General features: G+C 37.5%; 1 protein-coding gene across 4 annotated transcripts in view; it reads left to right on the plus strand.

Annotated features, from left to right (window-relative positions):
* Positions 1–23,613, plus strand: part of UTRN (utrophin) — a 490,808-nt gene that overhangs the window by 322,581 nt on the left and 144,614 nt on the right. For all 4 annotated transcript variants that reach the window (XM_060283969.2, XM_060283970.2, XM_060283971.2 and 1 more), the window contains one exon: positions 15,950–16,122. In XM_060283969.2, the coding sequence (XP_060139952.1) occupies positions 15,950–16,122 (173 nt within the window). The remainder of the gene's footprint in view (positions 1–15,949; positions 16,123–23,613) is intronic.

Raw genomic sequence — 23,613 nt, forward strand, 5'->3', positions numbered from 1 at the left:
TTTGTAAGTATAAATGGTTCATGTGATAAGTGTATTGACTGGTTATTGTTGAGACTAGTGAGGGTGAATCATGGTTAAGGAGTCGAAGTAGGTTTGGGGTGTGATTTTGCAGAGAATTCCAAATGGGATGCTAAGAGGGAAGATGGCAGGAACATGGATCAGAGTTGAAGCAGTAACTCAGCTCTGAATGGATTGGCCTGCAAGCATCACAAAAGCCCTGCTTCTTTTATTATACACATGAGCATAGCTGACCTCACTGAGTAAGTCTGAACTTCTTCGGGGTTCAGTGAATGTCCAGTTTTTTAAATACATATTCAGATTGTAGAAACACTCCCTCCTGGGAAGAGTACCAATGTGTTACTTAGGAGTGAAAACAGCACCTTCAATTTTGATTTATCTTGACACATTCGTTGTTATTAATAAAATTTGTATTTCAATTTTGGCTTTAATTTTCTCAATCTGGGGAGCTGAGGAAAGTTGGAAAACCCTTAGAAAATCTTTAAGGACGTTCTCCAAAGCCCTGTGCAATTTGGTTGCGTATCCCACAGGCTTGTGCTGTCAGTACACATCTGGAATTGTGAGGTTCGGCTGTGTGAGATGGTTTCAGTCTTGTCTGATGCTGCATATTTTTAGGAAGGATATGGTTTTGAAACATTAACATATCTTGGCATTATTTTTAGTCACCTAATAAAGTGCTGTCTGAATCATTAAATATTTAGAAGGTTGCTCAAGGCTGACCCCTGCACCTGCTTGGCTAATTCAGAAGCAGATCAGCTGGCATTTTTCTTCCTCAATCCCCACTACGCCCATCCACTCCCCTTAAGAAAAAAAAGCTCTTTGTGCCTTTAAAAATGTCTAGTAGAGTCTTCTGGCTGTAGGTTATGGAAATACTTATGGAATCTTTTTCTTATGAGTTATAATTTTTATTTCCCAATTGCTACCTGCATAATTATCAGAAGAGATGACATTATTGAAGAGATGAACATTAAAAATAACTCCTTGGGTACAAAGCATATTGCCTGAACTTCCTGGGATAAAAGGAGAGTTCCGCCTTTCATCAGGGGGCTCAGGCCTCCATTTTAGATGGAACCTTCTGCCCTTTAGGGCTGTATATTACTTTAAATAGCTACCAGCTGACAGACTTGTTTGCTGGCTGATGTTAACTAGAAAGCTGTAATGTAGTCTCCCCTTAATAGAACCACAGTGGCAGTAGACAATGAATCGAAATCTCAGATCATGATTGGGGTGTAGAGTCTACGTTGGTTTGAAAATAAACCCCAAGTTAGGAAAGTTATGAAAAAGATAATTGTGTATATTCCTTTCAAAGCCATTATAATCTGGATCTTTCCTTAAGTCTGAATGGGTTTATAATAAGTAAACTTTTCTACCCATGCCTGAAGCTCTTCATTTTGAATGAAGCCATGATGTACTGATTTATTTGTAGTCACCTATTGACCTCCATATGCTTTGTTTTAGAGGCTCCCAAGAAGCCTTTCTTTTCTTTTCTTTTTGTTCTTTATCTTGACCAATATAAAGAGAAACCTGTTAGGTTTTGCATAGAAAGCATACTTTGCCGTTACAGTGTTTATAACTGTGAAGTTTATGTTTAGTGAGAGGGGTACTTTAGGATCCACTATATGGGTGAGGCATAAATTGTTTTCCAGCAAAGCATTTAGACTTCTCTTTTTGCTTATATTTGACTGAACCCTAAAGAATGTCTTCTTGCCTTGATGAAATTGCTAAATAGTAAGTCATCTTTTAACAAATTAAATGAAATATAGTTTTTAAGTGTAAAAAGATTTTAAATTAGCCTAGCCTTTGAAAGTTTTTGCCAAAGCCGTATGTACATTTAGGTCTCTTCATTTTGGCAGTGGAATGTGGTTTTTATTAAGTAATTTAGGTTTAGATTTTACTGATTCCTTTATTGAGTTTTCCTGTGCTTCTCTCTGGTTCGGTAACCTCTTTCTCATGGAACTGTGTTGTCTATGTTTGAGGCATGGCTTATTTAACTGGAGAATCTTAGGATAGTCAGTGTTTGTTGATCTGCTACAAACAGATTGATAGTATTATATTATGTTTATTCCACTTCTCGAAGGTTTAGTGCACAATTTATTTGCACACTAGTTTAGACTGGCAAAATGTCAACTACTTCAAATTTCATCATCCAATTTACTAAGTCTCTCTAGTGAAGCACTGCTTTCATTGGGGGCCTGTATTTTTTGTTTTAATGATTACAGGATTACAGGAGATAATTTATCGAAGAGGTACTTGGTTTAAGAAAAAGAAAGGGCTATGGAGATGTAAGGAATATTACCAAGAGGTTATTTTGTATACAGAGTTTAAACTGAGAAAGTATTCCTATTTATAGATAGCAAACACAAATACATAATAAAATGTGCTCACAGTTATCAAAACAATTCACATTTACATTTTACAAGTCTTTCTTCTAATGTGTCACTCAGTTATCAAAGAGCACAGTACTTTTGAATAATACATTAAATGTTTAGCTATTTGAATTTTATGGAATATCTTTGGACTTTTACATAAATAAGTTGTCTATTGTTAATGTCAGTTATACCTCAATTTTGAAAAATAACACTTTTAGTTGCTTTCCAGTGTTTTAGTGAGGATATAGTTACCCTCTTATTAAAATTAGGTGAGCATTTAAAAATTTTTTCTTTGGAATGGTTCCATGTGGATCCACTGAGTATTTTCCTCCTGAAAAGGGCATCATCATAGCTAGGTTCATCTGTATCTTCCTAGTGTTTGATATTTTATAACTGTGAGTAGGGAGCTTTATTTAAGTATTCCCTTTTCTCCCCAAGCAGAGGATGTCAGTTCTGAGAATGGGTATCGAGCATTTGCAGGGAGGCGAGTGGCTGGCAGAGGCTCTGGCTTCTGGACACTCCACTCTAGAATTCATGTGAGAACATGCTTTTCCTCTCTTTCCTTATGCTGTCTTGATCTCTTCTAAGACTGAAGTGCCAATCATGCTGATAAAGTTTCCCCTGCTCTTGTCTTTTGGGAAGATTCCCTAATACACTGCTTCTTTTCTCTGATAGATTCGCCTTGTCTAAGGATACAAGATATTCGGGGCTCTAATGATACCCTTCTTGTCTTGGTATAAAAACCCTCTAAACATAAGACTGTTTTTAAGAGAAAGACTGTGGTATTCTCTGTTGTTACAGAGAGTTTTTATTTAATTCACTCTTCTGATATGTGCATGGGGGGGTTGCATGTTTGCACATGTCTCTGATCACAGTCATCCAGCACCCTGGGTGGTAGTTGGAAGTTTGCCCAGCTGAGAAAGATTGTTCTTTTTCTCTCTCTCCTTTATTTATTTTTTTGTGATGGTGGTGCTGGAGGTGGTATTGGTGCTGGTGGTTCCTTTTGTCTTGTATTTATGTAAAAAGTTTATTTGTTGCTGCTGAAAGATCTCAGCATGTGGCCCCAGAGCCTTCACAGATCTGGGTTGGCCTGGTCAATTTCTGTATAGTTTCTTCTCTCTGTTTCTGATGATTCGTCGTCATGCTGATGTCAGTGCTTTCTTTCTGGATACAAACTGCACAGATTAATTTTATTTATAAATTTCTAGACAATCAGTTTACCAAACTTGTTTTTGAAATTAGTAGTGTCTGTCTATAAATCTGAATTGGGCACTTAGAGGTGAAACACATTCTGGTAAAAATCTCATAAAGCCAGCTTGCCTCTGGAGACATCTTGGTTTTTATGAATAAATGATGAAAATATTTATGAAAGCTTGTTAAATTTTGTACAGATCCGCATATGTAAAACACATGCTATTTAAATACTGATATGAATAAGTTGAGAATGACATGGAAAGAAAAATGGTTTGCAAATCCAAAAAATAGTAACTACATTGTATACTGTTACCTGCTAGCATTTTGTTTTTTTCTGTTGTTAATAGAATCTCTTTCTCCTTATGAGTGCTAACAATTTTGATATTTAAGTAATTCAAATAGCCTTTTAGGAGATACACATTCTAATATCAGGGTTATTTTTTCCTTTCCTCTATGCCCTGATGCAAAAAACAACTTAGTTATATTAAGATTAACATCATTCCATTTGTGAGAGTGTCACTTTTATGAGCATTACATATTTATGATGAAATTCTGCACACAACTAGAGAAATATGTTTCATATGAACATATCTGTCATACTTTTATTGTTATACTAAATAACTATATAATGCAAAAAGAAAATCACATTTTTGCCTTGGAATGATGTCCATAGTAGCAGTGCAAATGTCCATAATAGCAGTGGATTCAACATTTTCTTTGAAAGCATTTAAGCTCTTAACACTTTGTAGAATATAGTGTTTCTCTCGGTGCCAGTAATAATTTAATATCAAAATGGAGGGCACATTTAAAAATAACTGGTTATTACTCACATTTTGAGTAGTTTCTCTTATTAAGTTTTATTTTGGAAACAAGTATATTCCCCACATGAAAACAGTCAATGAGATTAAGAAAAAAGCAACTTTCCTTTAAAAGGATTTTCCCCATCCACTTTACTGTCAAAACCTTTTTAGAAATAATACAATTGACCACACATGTTTTGTTTGATGATTTGTATTGTTCTGTGGACCCAGCCCTTTTTATTTTCTTGGGTGGGCTCCAAAGTGGAATATGGATCCTGTGATCATTCAGGATTGAGATAATTTGAGAGATACTGTACTGCAGTTTGGGGCGGGGAGGCCTCCAGGAAGTGGGAGTGAGCTTCACTTTAAACTGTGTGTGAGGGGTGGTGGAAGGGAGGATGCTGATTAAAATAATAAACAACTGCTGGAAAGAGAAGTGGATTACCACACTCCTGTCAGATCGGCGAGCCAAAGCTGATGAGGCGCCCTCCCTGCCGCAAACTCTGCAAAGGGGACCATGAGACCTGCTGCTTAAACTTTTCTCCCGGTGGCTAGAACAGCTTTTGAAATAACTTAGCTCTGTTGCACTGACACAGCATCCCTCAGGCATAGCTTGATTTAGGGAAATGGATTGAAACTAGCTTGGTGGTTACCATAGCAACGCAGGCTGCCAGTGTCTGGGAGAGTGCAAGCCGGTGGTCTCTTGTCCCATGTTTGGGTGTTTCTTCAGACAAGAGTGCCCTCCTTGCTGTTCGAACTCTACATAAGTCATGCTTTTTGAAAACTGGCTCCTTACCCAGGATTTTTTTTTTCTTTTTCTTCTTGAAACTAGTCTGAATGGAGGAAGTTGGTAATACTTGGCTCTTTTTTTTTCTTTTTTTCTTTTTTTGCCTTCTCTCATGCAAGTTTCCAGGATATAGCTTCTTTTTTGCTTTGTGTAATTGAGAACAAACTCTAAGCTTGGGGCCCAGGAGAGAACAGTTGTGGGCTGCAGGTCATTAGTGAGGTGAACAGAAGGGAATCCTGGGCTTTCCAGAGAAAAAGGAGACCATGCCAGCCTCGTGGAACGCGGCTACCAGAGAACATACAAGCAGGTCTATTCCTTGCGAACTCTGAAGTCCATGAAATCCTGGACCCACGGTGGGGTGGCTAAAATGTCCCAGCACAAGCTGCTGCTGCTCATGGACCATAGCTCAAGGGCAAGGCTTGTAAAGGATTTTACAAAGGATTTTAAAGTATAGCCAGAAAAGATACGGTTTTTAGAAGTTAAACGCTGTTGTCTGAAGGAAGTTTGCCGGAAAGATGTAGGCTTCAAGGGCTACTGGACGATGATTGGTCTGAACTTCAGCTTACGGGAATTGCTGACAAAATTTGAAAAGGTATGCAGAAAGCAGACTTCATCAATGTACTTTTTTCTTTCTTCCTTTTCTTGTCTTTTTTTTTTTTTTTACTATGCATTTAGATGGCAGATAGTCTATTGATTCTGATTATTTAATATAACTTCTAAGGCATTTGATTTGATATCCTCTTAAAAAAATTTTGTTTCAACTAAAGATCAAGTTAGCAATCTTTCCTTTGGTCAGGAGGGCTTCTCATGATGCCTGTCAGTTTTAGAATTTCACATCAGAAGAGATCCTTTGTACTCAACCCGGCTGGTAATTTAATTGAAAGTTATTTTGGAAAAAAACAAAAAACATAAAAACAACCAGCAACAACACTGGGTTTTAATGCCAAAGTCTGACTTCATCAGGCCTGGGTTCTGTTTTCCATACCCCTCAGGTTTATCTCCCTGCAGTGGCCGAGCACTGACTCTCCCAGCCTCCTTTCTGAAGATTCAGTTCTGAGAGTCAGGAGAGGATGCCTCATAGTGACAATGGCACATCTGACCTCAGACTTCTCCTCTTTCTTTCTGGTTCTGTCTGTCTTAGATGTAGAGTGCTTGTGTGCACTGTAGAGCTTTAATGCTTGGATCATTATTTTTGCATTTAGTTCTTTTTTCCATGGGAAAGTTCTTGGCACACTCCAGGACTGAGTCTAGCCCGCCAAAGGCTACCTAACATTTACAGTTAAACAAAACAAAACCTCCATGTGCTGCTCATGGGCTTCTGCCTTCCATAGCCTTTGGAAGCCAAACACCTATATTCTTTCAACTTCCCATCTTTAAAGAAAAGGAAAGGGATGAAGTACTCTCTGTGCATAAATCAGTTACTTATCATTATTGTTAAAGATGTACTCTGTGGCTGTCACCACGAATACCCTGTGGTTCATTGCAAGTATAAATATAAGCAAGACTGTACTGAGTCATTTACAGAATAATGCGCTTTTTCTTACAAAACCACAATTGCCCGGGGAAAAAGGCGTAAACCGTGTCACTTGAAAAGTTTGAAAGCTTTTCCAAAACAATTGCAGTCATTGCTTGCCTCCTGATGGTAGAAACAGTGCAGTGGGAAGAGGGTGGAGAAAGAAGAATTCGCTTCTCCTGGTTGAATGCTCCCTCCTACCCGGTTCTCTCCCCGCACCCCAACTGTCATAGTAAGGACTGTAACACAGGGTTCACTTTGACCTCTCCCTTTAATATGTTATTAAGCACCTACATTCCTGAGGGTAAAGGGTGGTTCCTGGTCAACTTGCTCACCGTTTAGAAGGGGTGGAGGAGGTTAGAGAAACTTTCTTTATGGCAGCTGGTAACAGCAGGTGACAAACTTTATGACCGGTCTGTTAGCTTGGTTTGTATAGATTTGTCTGTTTCTTCCTAAAAAGGTATATAGGGCATACGTTACATGAATAATTCATTACTTAGACCCCCTGAGAGGCCGTAATTGTGGTCAATAGCTGGCCTTTTGTATTGTAATTGCTGCTATTAGTCTTGAAAGCCTAGGTCAGATACCAGAGGTTAGTAACCTGCCTCAGCTTTTTGGCTATTTTCTTGACGAAGTTACCAGTTCTGGTCATATTAGTTTCCTCCTTTATTTCCTAAACCTTAGTATCAGCATATTTCTTATTTTTTCTTTTAGTAGTTAAATTGACAGTAAAAGAAGCCTACAGGCCTAGTCCTGTCAAAAGCTTGATTTGGGATTTTTTTTTTTTGAGACAAAGGGCAAATTCAGAGAAACAATCTTGCTGCCATTCACAGTCTGAAGTTCTCCATACATGTTTATTTTTGTGTTAGACGCCTTTATAAAAATCAATGTGAAAGTTAATCTCCTTGCCATATTTCATTTGTAGGAAGTTGTCATACATGAATGTATTTTTCTCCAACTCAATTTAAAAAAAAATCCTTTGTGTATTTTCACAAAAGCTGTCTCATATATTTAGCCTATGCTACATTGATTCATTGCCAGGAAAACTGTATTATGGAAAGGTACCACTACCTCACACCTCAAATACAACTACCTTCCCCCAACTCTGAAAGCAAAAATGCCGGTTCCAGGGAATGACCAAGGCTTACTGCTCCAATGCAAAAGCCACATGATACATTTGGAAGCTAACGGTCTTCCCATAGTCCCTTTATCTTCAGTTTCCTTAGTCTTATCTTTTCCTCAATATTAGGGATCTGCTTCTAGAGCAGATCACACGGTGATTTAACACTTGGTGATTTAACACTTTTCTTATCAGTAATTATAATAGTTCAAGCTGATGTTTAAGTTCCCAGAGCAAAAGGTGTTTTGCTGGATTACTGAAACCATTTCAGGCTTTAAGAAAACTAGAGTACAAGGTTGGGATAGTCGTGGGTCTTCCAATAATGTTAATCTGAAAAGTTGAAGACTGGTCAGATAACTGAAATTTCCAGATGACAGCAGACCTTCAGCATAACTTCAAGACAGCAGTTTGTTTGTGAGATAAATTGAAAGGGGATATCTAGTTGATAGTTTTTGAATTTTAAAGAAGTCTAGTGGTTTGTGACTTATATTTGGGTATCTGTTCGTACAGGGATGTTTGGCATATCGTTGGGGTCTGTAATCTGGTTATCTAGTCCCAACATGTGTGATGCTAGAGTTGTGGTTTTCCAGCATTAGCAGGATGGGCAAATTGCACCTGGGACTCAGAGTTCCTGGGGATCCAGGGGGCCGGAAACATTCTCTACTGTTTCCTCAAGGTGACAGCTCACCAAGGGTCAGGAAGCCCTGATTGAAGGGAACCACGTGTTCCCCAGAGTGGTCTTAAAGAGGAGATTGAAACAGGAACTTCTCGCCAAGAGAGGATGACCTTATGGCAAAAGGTGCCAGGCAGCAAGCAGATCCTAGTTACCCGACCAGGTGATGAGGGGAGAGCGGTCTTCAGACTCACAGTTGACTTAACACAGAAAGCTGCCACCAAAATGCCTTTCTGAAATGCAGCCTATGAGTTGGTTTTAATGCCACCTTGATTTTAATGAATTGATTTTCTCCTTGAAAGTACTTCATAGTGGAAGTATCTGATGGACTCAGTGGCTGTTAATATATTGGTATACTTGGCCATCTGCACTGTGTACTGTCTGTTCCATTTATTTAGTAGTCACGGAGGATAGAATAATGGACAATTTTAGCTTAGTGACATTTTGAGTGACTGTTGCCTTTTATTAATTTATGCAGTTCTGCTACTAGATGATTAATGGTAATGGTAGTTCTCTAAGGGTGTGTGTGTGTGTGTGTGTGTGTGTGTGTGTGAGAGAGAGACAGAGAGACAGAGAGACAGAGAGAGAGAGAGAAAGACGGAGTCTGAGTAGCACCACTCTCTTGGTGAATCCTTTGGGAAAGATGCTTCCCATAGTGACAACACAGAGAGAAACCGCTCAATGCTAAATTTCCTTTATGATATTGACATCCTTTAGGATGACCAATATTTAAAATTATAATTTGAAGCTATATTTTGCTGCTCAATTTGCAATATCTAATTTTTAAAAATTTTATCCTGGAAAGACACAGTCAACTTCCAATTTCAAGGTCTACTCTTGCTCTAATATTTAGTAAATATTTATGAAGTACACAGTATGTACCAGACACTGGGCTGAATTCAAGGATGGCGTGGATAACAGGGTAGACCTCCACTCTTTGAGTTTACAGCCTAGTAGGAGGATACAGACCTTAAACAAGTCTGTATTCTGTAAGCCTGTGACTGAGCAAAAGGAGGTAGCTGTAAGAGCGACAGGTAGACATAATCTAACCTGAGTGCAGTGAAGTTTCTCCTGGAGAAATGATATTTAAACTGGGACTTAAGATGACTTTAAAATTAAGGAAGGAACTGAGATTGTGGGCTTACATGTGGGAGATGTGCGTTGGGGAAGAAAATGAGAGCTTTCTGGGCAATAGGAACTGCTTTTTCACAGGTCAGAAGTTGAAGAGTTGGGTGCCCCAGAACTGTTGTTTAAAACATTTAAAATACAAAAACCTTTGACTGGGTTTTCAAACTTGTTCAGTTTCATTTATACAATCTGATTTTAGGAATTAGGGTGGGGCAATAGTTTGATAACTTGAAAATATTTGTTAATAACTGTTCTTAAACTCATGTTCATGTGCAGACCAAACCTGCTTATATAAAGTGCACCTCAGAAGGAAAGCCACTGTATTTTAACTCACTAGGATGTTAGTATGTTTTAGTAACAATTGGTATAGAGTCAAGGATTTTGAACATTTTACTTTGTTGTGAAAAATATTTTTCTTAATAGCAGTGTTTGCTATGTTGGAATTTAAAATGTACTTTGTTTCTTTATTTTTTATCATTTCAAGTTGGCTTGTTCAAATTATCTTGAAAGTGCAGTTAATTGTAAATTTGTTCCACTTAGTAATTTAACTTTTTTTCTACTCTACTGTCTAACATATATTTATAATCACAGATAATGGGAAAAGAACATTACTGGCATTGATTTCTTACTTTTTTTTGTTTTTTGGTTTTTTTTTTTTGGCTGCGTTGAGTCTTGGTCGCTGCGCACGGGCTTTCTCTAGTTGCAGCGAGCGGGGGCTACTCTTCGTTGCGGTACGCGGGCTTCTCATTGCAGTGGCTTCTCTTGTTGCAGAGCACGGGCTCTAGGCACATGAGCTTCAGTAGTTGTGGCACGCGGGCTCAGTAGTTGTGGCTCGTGGGCTCTAGAGCGCAGAATCAGTAGTTGTGGCGCACGGGCTTAGTTACTCTGGAGCATGTGGGATCTTCCCGGACCAGGGCCCGAACCCGTGTTCCCTGCATTGGCAGGAGAATTCTTAACCACTGCACCACCAGGGAAGTCTGATTTCTTACTTTTTAAATGCTGCTGTCGACCAGGTGATACCACTCTTTTATCTGTCAAAATGTGATTCCATAATTATTAATAGAGTGGTTAAAATTTATGAGATTAGTTGTTGAAAGAAAATATAATTTATAAACAATTAATTGAATAATTTGTTGACATCAGCAAGTTAATTGTAATAATTGATTAGTTAATTGCAATCACTCACTGTCCCAGAAGCCTCACAAACTGTCTCAAAGCATATTTACATAGCACGTAATGACCTTTGAGGATATTATTAGGTTGTATTTTTTTTAGGTGATACCTAACTATTTTTTAAAAGGTATGATCCCTCATTTTCTAAACCTGAAACTCAGGCAGTGATCCTACTGAGCTCTTGACAATCAATCCTAAACTGTCTCTGAATTCCGGTCTCACTTTTGAAAGGAACAGTGGATTTCTTTTCCCCTAATGGTTAACTTTGTTGATTTAGCCTGAGCCTTGGGATATAGTTGGGAAGTTGTTGCTAACCTCACTTCTTCACCTTCAGAAAAGGGGTCAGGATTCCTTCAGAGAAAACACTTCTGTGGCCATGTAGGGTTAGGTAAATATGCCGTGCAAAAATAAACCAAAATGATGTCAGCAAGGCCCAAAGAGGAGGAATCTATTCTAATACCAACTTAGTTGTTGAAGACTTCTTAGTGGTACTATTCTAAATCTCTGTTTCTTATAGGAGGGTTCAAACAGTTCTGTTTATAATAATCTAAGGAAATTTTTTTTGCGGGGGGTGGTTCGCGGGCCTCTCACTGTTGTGGCCTCTCCCGTTGCGGAGCACAGGCTCCGGACGCGCAGGCTCAGCGGCCATGGCTCACGGGCCCAGCTGCTCCGCGGCATGTGGGATCCTCCTGGACCGGGGCACGAACCCGTGTCCCCTGCATCGGCAGGCGGACTCTCAACCACTGCGCCACCAGGGAAGCCCTAAGGAAATATTTTTGCTTACACAGCTGCAGCCACTACTTGATTATAGAACATTATAAAGAAATAAAATGTATGTGATTTACATTATAAAGCGTTGGCATATAGTATCTCTATGGGTTATATCATTGAAGAAATGTCCAGTTAGGGCAAAACTGGTATTAAAATATCAATTATTAAATTAGTAAATGAATAAATGTTTTGCTTTATTTGTGCACTTAATTTTGACCTGGGTAGTGGGTGTTGTATAAAAAAAGACTAATTGTTGATCAGTGAACCTCTGTGAGCTTTTGTAGCTGTCTTCTGCAAGGTTCTTCTGAAAGTGTGCATCTTAGACTTTTGATGGTATTTTACTTAGAGAAAAATACGTAGTCTCTTTATTCTAACCCCTAGCTTTTCTTAACCTTCTACATTATGCTTACATTGTTTGAAAGTACACTGCAAGGCTTTCGAGTGAATTCTTAAAGTATTTCTTCTGTTTTCAAATGTTAGTTTAGCTGCTTGAGTACTTTGCTGGGATCCCTCTTTGTACATGACTGCCTTATGTTAAATGGTTGGAAGAGCATTGCTTTGTGCTTCTAGATGGATTACATTCCCATAACTAATTATCAATAACCGTTTTGTGCTTTAATGTTTATTTAATGGTCAGAAAGGCTTCCAGGTGACAGAGGTAAGCATTAGTAGGGCAAGTCTCCCAGCTGTGCAATGGGAGTTAACCCTCTTTCATAGAACTTTAATTTATTTTAGCATTTGATGTTACATCAGAGTCAGGATCTGACAGACTTCCATGCTGGCATCTTGATTTTAAAACCAGTGCGTCATTCCACAGGGATCTATGAAGGAGCATGATTCATTAACTGCGGGTAATTCTAAATTTCCAGCAAAGAGCTTAGGCAAGGCTTTGCAGTGCAGGCTTCTAAATAATAATTTCTCCCTGTTAAATTTTTTGAACAAAGAGATTAAACAAAATGATTACTACATTTCCTTCTAATTATTTGTCTGATTTCTCTTGGCATTACAGTGGCTAATATGCCAGTGTGTCAAGATGAACTTATTCATACACTCATTTATGCAATTTTGCATCCATCTATCTATCTATGTATCTGTCTATCCGTATACATCTATTTTTCATTAGACTTACTCTGTGTAACAGAGACTCTGAAGGATACAGAAGAAATATTAAGATGATTTTCTGTCTTTAGGAGCTCTTGATATATTTGGCCAAATAAATATGCCACCAAATGTTAAATTAAAAGAACAATGTACGCTGATTTCCTTTTCTTTGATCGTTTTCTGGTTGTTGATTTTCTTCCTAATTTTTGATGAGGCTCCTGTGTGGAAGGGTTTTCCACATATTGAAACTTACGTTGCAACATGAATATATGATCCCTGGTGGTGCTCTTAACCAAAATGTTATGGAAGTACTTACGATCATTGACTGGGCCAGTGATGCAGTTCTGTTTTACTCCATCTGTCATTGTGGCCGGATTGGAACAGGCATCACCTGATCTGAAGTGAAGAGGCAAATTTGCTTCGTGCTTTTGGTATCCAAATTTCTTCATGCTGTGGAATGCTCCTGTGAAACTGAGGAAACTATTTATGAATCTTGATGTGCTTCTGTCTTTCTGTGTCTCTTGGATATGAAAAGAAGCAAATACGTCAGGCTGCTACAGGAAGTTGTGGTTTGAAGTTGCCTTGTGATTTTAGGTGTGGTCCACTGGTAATGATGTTTAGGAACCTGCACAGGAAATTAGAGGCCAAATTCTCCTTGACAATACAGAGCAAAGGGAGGCCTTGCTTATTTACTCTGTCACTGAGCTTTTTGAGAAAGATGGCTATCATACATCTTTACAGCCGAAGTTTAAAACTGGGCTTTTGATATATGTCTTTGGAGGTCTTAAAATGCATCTCAGGACACAAAAATAAAACAGTTCTATTCTAAAGAATAGGACTGTGTTGTTCAGGAGATGTCATCAAAGAATCTTTCAGCAGAAGTTTCCTTTTCTTTTTCTTTTTTACTGAGAATTTCTATTTGAAACCTCGCAAGTTCAATTTATAACCAGATTGCCATTTACATGCCTACTGTTGCCCAGCCTGAGAACCTTGAATTGGTATCTGGCTGTGTTTCCCTGCTTCCCCATCAGTGTCTGCTGTGTACTCTCTGAGATGGAGGTGCTAGTAAAGTGCAGAAGAGTCAACAATGTTGAGTTTTTGTTCAGTGGTTAACCCTAATTCTGGGTGTACTCAGATTACACTTTGCAGGGAGACCTGATTTGGCTTTGTTGTTAGATAACCCAGAGACCAATGGGCTTGCAAATTTAGAGCATAAATTTTGCAGAAGCCGTCCATCAGACTTTGTGTTCACCTCTCCCATCTCTCAAATATGACCCTATTAATGTCATCTTAGATGTCACAAATCTTCCCAGAAATTATAATACAGCAGTTCTGCCCCATAACCTCGTGTGATACCTTTTTACCATGCTGGTTGGAGTAGTGAGTTGTACAAGGCTTTTCCATGTGTCGTGGTTTGTGTAGGTCTGTAGATACTTGAAGAACAGTCACTTCAACGCTGGCCACTAAGCCTTGGTTCTTAATGGAATACATGGATTGCTTATCAGGAGTAAGTTCTAAATTAATAATAGCATTCTGAGTATTCGAAGAATTTCTGTTAAAATTTTTACCCTGCCCATTTAGAGTTGGAGAAACTAAAGAAGAATGATGATTATAAAGGAAAATTGAAGATGAGAAGTGTAACAAAATTATAGTGTTTGGGTTTGCTCTTCTTTTACTAATTCTGATTCATTACCAGAAATATAATTTTTATTTCTGCAATATGTTGCCTTAATATTCCTTACCAATTAATGCCATGGAGACTCACCCGACACCTTCATGGCCCCTTCTGGTGTCTGCTTTTCTGTTTGTAAGTTCATACTCAGTTGTTGGATGATAGTGGCTGTCACACTAGAGTTAGCTACACATCCCATTTATTCATGAAAAGGTGATTGCCAAATTAATATAGAAAATTGTGTTGACAACCTTATAACAGGAGAGAACTAAACAATTGATAAGACCCTCTGTATTTTAAAGTTTAAATTTGTTGTATTTGTTTAATTACAAAAAGAGACCGTGTTTTTTATAGAAACTTGGAAACTCAGAGAAGTGTAAAGAAGAAAACTAAAATCACCTTTAATCCTCTTATACGGAGATCGCACTATTTTGATTTATTTCTTATAGTCTTCTAATGTATGTGTGTGCAATGATTTACAAATACATAGGCTAATTTAAACACCTACTTTAAAAATTAAATTAACATCACAATATATAGTTTTTTATCCTCCATTTTAAAACCTAATAATAAGCTAACATTAATGTATGTTACGAAAGTTTTTACTTTTTTATTTTAAAAACAATCAATGTGATAAATGTGTTTATACATAAATCTTCGTGGGATAGGTAATTTCAACAGTTTTAAGGCTTTTGATACAAATTGCCAAAATGCTTCCTCAGAGTCTGAACCAATTTTTATTATTAATTTATAATAATTCTTATTTTACTTAAACTACACTCAAATTTACTTTTTTTTTTTGCGGTACACGGGCCTCTCACTGTTGTGACCTCTCCCGTTGCGGAGCACAGACTCCAGACGCGCAGGCTCAGCAGCCATGGCTCACGGGCCCAGCTGCTCCGCGCCATGTGGGATCTTCCCGGACCAGGGCACGAACCCGTGTGCCCTGCATCGACAGGCGGACTCTCAACCACTGTGCCGCCAGGGAAGCCCTCAAATTTACTTTATAGAAGTGAACAAAATATTTTCCTTTTCAACAGGAGAAATATTATTTTGTCATTATTTTTTATTTGTTAATGAGGATAAACATTTTTATGAGAATGCTTTTTTAAATTTTAGAAATAAATTTTATTAGATTAAAAGGCCGAACTATTAGTAAGTTTGTCTAAATGTAAAAAGAAAGTTTAATTATGTAATATCTTAGTGACCTCTGTAAAACTTCATATTTTGAGGGAAGTTTTGCCTATGTGGAAAGGGGAGAAAGGATATATTTGGGTATTAAGCAAAGTTGAGTGATCTGGCAGCCACAGTCGTACAAAATTTCAAAAATTTCTCATTGAATTTGAACATCTAACTGGCTGATACATGAAATTTAGATTATAATATTGATACATTCTGTTTTTAAGAATGGGGGAAATCAGTGTCTTATTAAAGATTTAAAAACTATTATTTTCAATGTAGAAATTGTGAAAACACTTAAATTTGTTATCATTTAAGCTAAAATTAACTATTTTGCTTTTAAAAAACTCATTTGTGGAATATGAAAAAAGCAAAGTTTGTATAGCAATCCCAAGTAATGTTGACACTAATACCTAATATTTGCGTTATCTCTTTGCCTTTTTCCGTTCAGGACATCCAGGCAGAAATTGATGCCCACAGTGACATATTTAAAAGCCTTGATGGAAACAGGCAGAAGATGGTAAAAGCTTTGGGAAATTCTGAAGAGGCTACTATGCTTCAGCATCGACTGGATGATATGAACCAAAGATGGAACGACTTAAAAGCAAAATCTGCCAGTATCAGGTCAGCATTGTCAGTATCAAAATAAAAATAATGGGGGAGGAGGATTTTCATGATTTTTGTATATCAGGAAGAGAACAGGAAGCCTTACCAGCATGCTACTTCTTCAGAAATAGTTTAAGATTTAAATGCAAAGATACTTTTTTTTAAAGTTACAGTTTTAGCTCCATTTATATGCAGTGCCCTCTGTCAACTGTTCCTGACTAGTCACAAATTTGCATATCATATTTTAAACCTAATAATACTAATGATTTTACCAATACCTGCTAGTTGTTGAGTGTTTACCTTAACCAAGTATTGTGTTAGGATCTCTACAAACATTTCTTTATTTAGTATTCAAAAAATCCTAGTGAGGTGAATAGTAAAATCCTTTCTTACGTGAGGTGACAGAGGCTTAATGAATATAAAGAACTTGACAAGATATTGAGCTAACAAGTGCCACACAAGGATTTGAATCTAGATCTTTCTGACTCTTGGCAATGAACATGTTTTGCTTCGTCAAGCAATTTGTATGTCCAATTTGAAGATGTACTTTTAGAAATTAGATATCACTTATGGACACTAAAATGGATAACTGATGACTCATGTCTCCATTTGGAGAAAGTAAAAAGTAAATAAGGATGAATTTGAGGACCAGAATTTGACTAAGAAAGGACATTGAAAAAAGACCTACTGTGACAGCTATTAATATTATTAGTGGGAGTTAAGAACATTTTAGAATTATGTTTACTAGATGGTGGATAATATGTAATGGATATGAGTTTAGTGGAAACTGACTAAGAACATGAATGTTGGTAGAAAGACTTGGATCTTGCACCTAGGTCAGTTTCTTAAATCTTAAAGTTCAGAAACTGTATGATGTATTGAAAAATGTACAGCCTTAAACCAAATGGTCTTGAATTTGACTTGAATTTGACTTGGGCAAGTCACTTAGTCTCTCTGAGCCTTGGTTTTCTCATTTACAAAATCAAAATATAAATATTTAACCCACATGATTGCTGTGAAGATTGAATGGGGTAATCTGATAGTTCCTTAGTCTATGTAATTTCTGTCTAATGTAGCATCTAGTTTATTTTATCTTACATAAAGGGGTTCAGTGGATCTGCTTCAACTGGTTTCTGCATTTTATAGACTACTTCATGGAGAGCAGAAATCTTTTGCGGATTATTTACTGTGAATGAATGTTAAAAAAATTTTCCTTCTGAAGAGAAATCCTGAAAGGCTTTTATTCTTCTGGGGCTCATAAAGGGATATTTGCACTTCTTTTTACACGTAAAGAAGGGGGTAATGTAGCATGACTATGGAAACCTCTGTGTAAAGATCCTGTTGGACATTATCAAGCAACTACTCTTTTTTAGTTAGAGAGGAAAATTAGGGAGTATTGTATAGTGAGAGAATATACTTGTGATTGCTTAAAATTGAATTTTCAATTGGCCAGACCCCATTGGGTTTCACCTTTCTGTTCCCCATAAATATAAATAGATAAAAAGATTTAAAGTGTTAACATAGTAGAAAACATTCACTGAGGTTCTAACAAACCCAACTAGTGTAACAAGCTAAAAGCCACAGGCCTGGCCCTGGTGAAGACTGTGTACATGGTGCTGGAATTTTGAGAGTCTGGAGGATGAGTTCTTCAGGAAGGAGAATTTAATGAAGACAAAAAAAATCTTTGACCTTTCCTGGCCTTTATTGCCTAAGCCTGTCAAGTCACATTTTTTTTTTCTAACCTGGAAAGAAAGAACTCATAAGCTATAGTTGGAATATTATCTAATAAATAATGTTATTTTTAGAAGATGGGGGAATAAGCTTTTGCCAATGGGCTTCTGGATCAAGACAAATCATACATTCCAGTAAAATGTGTTAGTAATGTGATAACAAATTAAAATAATTTGTAGCCTCATTACTCATTTCTGGAGATTCAAGCATTTAATAAGAACTTACTTCTAGGTTTAAGGCATTGTGAATCATAAATAAGATATGGCCCCTACCCCTAGGGGGTTCACAGTTCTCTTCAGGCTAAGATGGGTCCAAAGGAGGAAGTGGTAACTTTCACTTCAGATGATCATCAAAGGCTTCATGAAAGAGATGATAACTAAGCTGAGCCTTGAAAGGTGTATAGTTTTCCCCAGATGGACTGGATGAGGATTGGAGAAAGATATCTAAGCAGGAGGCCAGAAATAACACTGTGTGTTCATGGAGCAGTTAAGAAGTTCAGTCTGACTGAGAATAGAATTTGCTGATGATGTAGAGGGGAAAGACTGTGACTAGAGAAAAAGGTGAGGAGGGAGGTAAGACACAAATCATGGAACACCTGTGTGTACCATGCTCCATTCCACTGGTAATGGAATTTGAAAAGTTTTAGGTGGCATGATTAGACTTAAGCTTTGGAAATATCCCTCCCACACAATTATGGAGAGTGCATTATTAGATGAGAAAAGTTCTAAAGACAAGGAGAGCTGTGAAGAGACCCTTTCAGAGAAATACCCAAGAGTGGAATTGCTGGATCGTATGATAGTTCTATTTTTAATTTTTTGAGGTACCGTTAAACTGTTTCCCATAGTTGCTGCACCATTTTACATTCCCACCAACAGTGCACAAGGGTTCCCTTTTCTCCATGTCCTCACCAACACTTGTTATTTCTTGTCTTTTTGACCATAGCTATTCTGAAAGTTGTGAGGTGATATCTCATTGTGGATTTGATTTGCATTTTCCTGATGATTTTCCTCTATGTTGAGCATATTTCCATGTGTCTGTTGGACATCTGTATGTCTTCTTTCAAAAAATGCCTATCAGGTTCTCTGCCTATTTTTAAATCAGATTGTTTGTTTTTGTATTGAGTTGTGTGAGTTCTTTATATATTTGGGGTATTAACCCCTTATGGGACATATCATAGGCAAATATCTTTTCCCATTCGGTAGATTACCTTTCCATTTTGTTGATGGTTTCCTTCTCTGTGCAAAAATTTTTTAGTTTGATTAGATCCCATTCCTTTATTTTTGCTTTTGTTGCCTTTGCCTAAGGAGACAAATGCTATATATATATATATATATATATATATATATATATATATATATATATATATATATATATATATTGCTAAGACCAACAAAGAGTGTACTGCATAGATGTTTTCTTCTAGGAGTTTTATGTTTTCAGGTCTTACATTTAAGTCTTTAATCCATTTTGAGTTTATTTTTGCATACGGTGTGAGAAAATGGTCTAGTTTCATTTTTTCACTTGTAGCTGTCCAGTTTTCCCAACACTACTTATTGAAGAGACTGTCTTTTCCCCATTGTGTAGTCTTCCCTCTTTTGTTGTAGATTTAATTGACCATATGTGCATGGGCTTATTTCTGGGCTGTCTATTCTGTTCCATTGATCTATGCTTCTGTTTCTGTGCCAGTACCATACTATTTTGATTACAGTCACTTTGGGTATTGAGACAAAGAAAATGAAAACACTGCTTTGAAAAGATATATGCACCCCAGTGTTCATAGCACCATTATTTACAATAGCCATGACATGGAAACAGTCTGCAACTGTTCATCAACAGTTGAATGCATAAAGAAGATTTTATATATATATATATGTATATACACACACACACACATACAATGGAATATTTATATATATGCATATATATGTGTATATATATGTGTGTGTATATACATATATATATATGTGTATATATATATATATATATATATATATAATGGAATATTAGCCATAAAAAAAAGAATGACATTTTACCATTTGTGACAGCATGGATGGACCTGGAGGGTATTATACTTACTGAAATAAGTAAGACAAAGACAAATACTGTATGTTTTCACTTACATGTGGAATCTAGAAAATTAAACAATTAAACAAATATAACAAAACAGAAACAGACTCACAGATACAGAGAACAAACTAGCGGTTACCAGAGGGGAGTGGGGGAGGGGCAACATAGGTGAAGGGAATTAAGGTATAAAACAAATAAGTTTCAAGGATGCAATGTACAGAACAGGGAATATAGTCAGTATTTTATAATAACTGTATGGAGTGTAATCAATAAAAATATTGAATTACTATGTTGTACACCTGACACTAATGTTATATGTCAATCATATCACAATTAAAAAAATGATAAAATGGTTTATTATTCTTAGTAATGGGCCCTCATATAGTAAGCACACCTCAGAGAGAAGTGGTACAGGATGCATTTAATACTCTGGAGCTAGACTGCCTAGTAAGTTTAAACACTAGTTTTGTTCCTTGGCAGCTGTGACACTGCGGGGAGTTTACTTGGCCAATATGTATTTCCTCCTGTGCAAAATAGGGATAATAGGAGTAACTTCCTCATAGAGTCATCATGAATAGTTGATTTAATTAGCCTTTATAAAGTACCTAAAACAGTGGCACATGGTAAGCACTAAATAATTGTTAACTATTATTATTACTCTCATTGATTACCATTATGTTTGGAACTAATTAGTTCAGAAGACATAGAAATTCTCCCTGCCCCGTCTTGTTTCTTAGTCACTAATATTGGGAATTTCTGAGAAGGTCCCCAACAAGTAGCATCCCTCTTTCTTGGCTGGATTCAGAAGAAATAGGAAACAAAAGTAAGGACAAGTGAGAACAACAGTGTCATGTTAATTACTGACAGAGGCTAGGCTGGAGGAGGTGCTTAGAGTAAGAGCTAAATGGGGCTCTTAACCGGACTCCAGAAGTAGGCAGAATTCCCAGCAGTCACTGGACAATGTGGCCTCCCATGTGGGAAACCCTGCATGGAAGAGTAGAAAAGAACTCAGTCTCTGCAGACTTGTTCTCAAAAGGCAAGAGTGAGCTGAGGTAAGTAGATCAAGTTATTCCCCAAATCTACAAATCAGATTCCTCACTCTACCTCTACAGGGACAGAGAGAGTGAAAGGGTGGAGAAGAGGCCAGGAATGTACTTAGTGAGAAAACCCCTTCCCAAGGAGCTGGGGTGTGGAGGTGTTCTCATTAACAAAAACGTGAAGTAACTTCCCCCACAGCCAGCTGCCTCCTTCAGTCCTTACTGAAAATGTTGCTTGCTGAGTGCACTATGAATTCCTGTTCCTCTGTTCTTTCCTCTCATTCCTTTAAAGTATAATCTACACTTGCACTGGCTTCTATTGTGAACAACTTCTCCTATGTCTTTAATATTTGTTTAAACTCTCCCATCACTCTTCTCTATAATTGAAAGTTGACTGTCCCCTTAATTGCCTGCTTTACTTGAAACACTCTTTAATAGAGTTCAGTTTTCCCATTTTCCTCACCTGGCAGTCAACAGGAACATTCTGAATATTTAACAACTACTATGGACACCAAGTAGAATGCTAGCCATAAACTCCCAGTATGGCGCCAGCAGACACTGGCTGAACAGCAGCCCTGCGCACAGGGATAAGAGGGAAAGTTGGCAGCCTCACTGCTATTTCTTAAGCATTGCTTCTCCATCTCTCAACAGCTTGTCGTTAGAAGTGGATACATCTATTATTTTACCCTCTCATCATCTTATTCCTGCTTCCTCCTGATGTATAGGACACTCTTCTACTTTACTCATTGATTTGAGCTTCTGACTTCCTTTTTACTCTGCATCTTTTCCTCACTTATCATCCTTGGTGTCGACATCTCTACTGATAACTCTGTATATTTTGACTTCTCAGTTTCTTCTTACTTTATCTCTAAATGCTTTTATCCCTATTTTGTTTCTAAGCCCGATAGATCTGCCCAGGCCTAGGACTTAGTTGACATCCCATGTTATCTTGGCATCTCTGGGATGAGCAATCTCAGGAGACCAGGGGCAAATTGTTTTCAGAGCACACATTTTATTTTTTTACATCCCACCTGGCCATGCACATCTGAGTGCCATTGATTTTGCCATGTTAGTTGGAGAAGAGCCCCCTGTTTTAGCAAATCAGGATTGTTTAGAACATCATCAGTAAAACAACTCTCCTTCACATTAGAGTTATGTATTTTATGAAGAGGACCTTCTTTCATTAGCTTCATATGTACCAGGACCACCTATATGCTATCCCCCAACTTTGCAGTTTTATTCTGTATATATAATTTGTCTACAATATTCTAACTAGATTGTTTAAAAATGCACATCCTCTAATATTTTCAACTGAGGAATTCCTAGCTTTCTTTTTATTTTTCCTTCATCTTCCCAAACCTACACACCTTTCTCCTTATCTTTAGTTGCTTAAACCCTTCCACTTTTCAGACTTCATCAACCCCATCTACCCAGCTTCGATTTCATTATAAACCATTTCAGTAATGTCAGGACCTTGAAATTCCTCTCCCCCTTGAAATTCCTGTCTGCTTTTCCAATCGCTGATGCTCTGATAATCATACCCTCCCTATCCCCTGATCTAAATTCTGGGCTTCCTAGTGTTGCACTGGAAAGTGAAAAATGATAACATTTCTTCAACTGAGACTTGACAGTTTCTACTTAGAATTGCTATTGCAATTCTGAATGATTTTCTATCATAATCACCACTATCCCTAATTTTTAAAGATTTCGATTCCTCATTGGCTCCCAAAACCTCTCAAAATCTCCCTCTCTGCGTGCAGCCTTGCTTCATTCTTTTCTGAGAATAAGGCCATCAGATAGATGTCCCTTCTGTGCATTCTGTATTTCAAATTGTGCTTTCATTGTGCTAAAATCAGTATTGTCATGGCCGGGAATATTTGCTGCAATTTATCATCATTTTTAGAAAAGAGACTATCTGTCAAAGATCATAATAACAGCCAATATTTATTGAACATTCACTGTGTCTATGTGAAATGCTTGACGTTACCTCCATTGACCACGGCGTGATCATTGGAACTACGGAATTACATGTGACTCAGAGCCTTGGGTTAATATCTTAAGTACTATTTTCCAGTCTTTTCGGTTAACTTTTTTATTTTTTATTTATCTATATTTTGGGGTGTGTTGGGTCTTAGTTGCAGCACGCAGGATTTTCGTTGAGGCTTGTGGGATCTTTCGCTGTGGCACGTGGGCTTCTCTCTAGTTGTGGCGTGCAGGCTCTGTAGTTGTGGCGCAAGGGTTCCAGAGCACACAGGCTGTCTCGTTAAGGTGCGTGAGCTCAGTAGCTGTGGCGCACGGGCTTAGTTGCCCCGCGGCATGTGGGATCCCAGTTCCCTGACCAGGGATCGAACCTGTGTCCCCTGCATTGGAAGGCCGATTCTTTACTGCTGGACCACCAGGGAAGTCCCTTTTTGGATAACTTTGATCACACTTTTAAAATACGGAAATCTAATTTACCAACTATTCTTTTGCAATCAAAAAACAATACATACAAGTCTGTATTCCACTTAGATCGATATAAGCAAAGATAGTGATTTGAAACCTGAGCTAGAAGATAGGCTCTTAGGAACTGTTAACAATGTTTTTTACTCCCTGGAAAAATGTGAATTGGAAATTACTAATAAATTCAGTAATGTGAAGGCCATGGCTTAAACTTATATGTTAAATTTGTATA

This window comes from Globicephala melas, chromosome 14, assembly GCF_963455315.2.
Source record: "Globicephala melas chromosome 14, mGloMel1.2, whole genome shotgun sequence".
NCBI classification, from domain to species: domain Eukaryota; kingdom Metazoa; phylum Chordata; class Mammalia; order Artiodactyla; family Delphinidae; genus Globicephala; species Globicephala melas.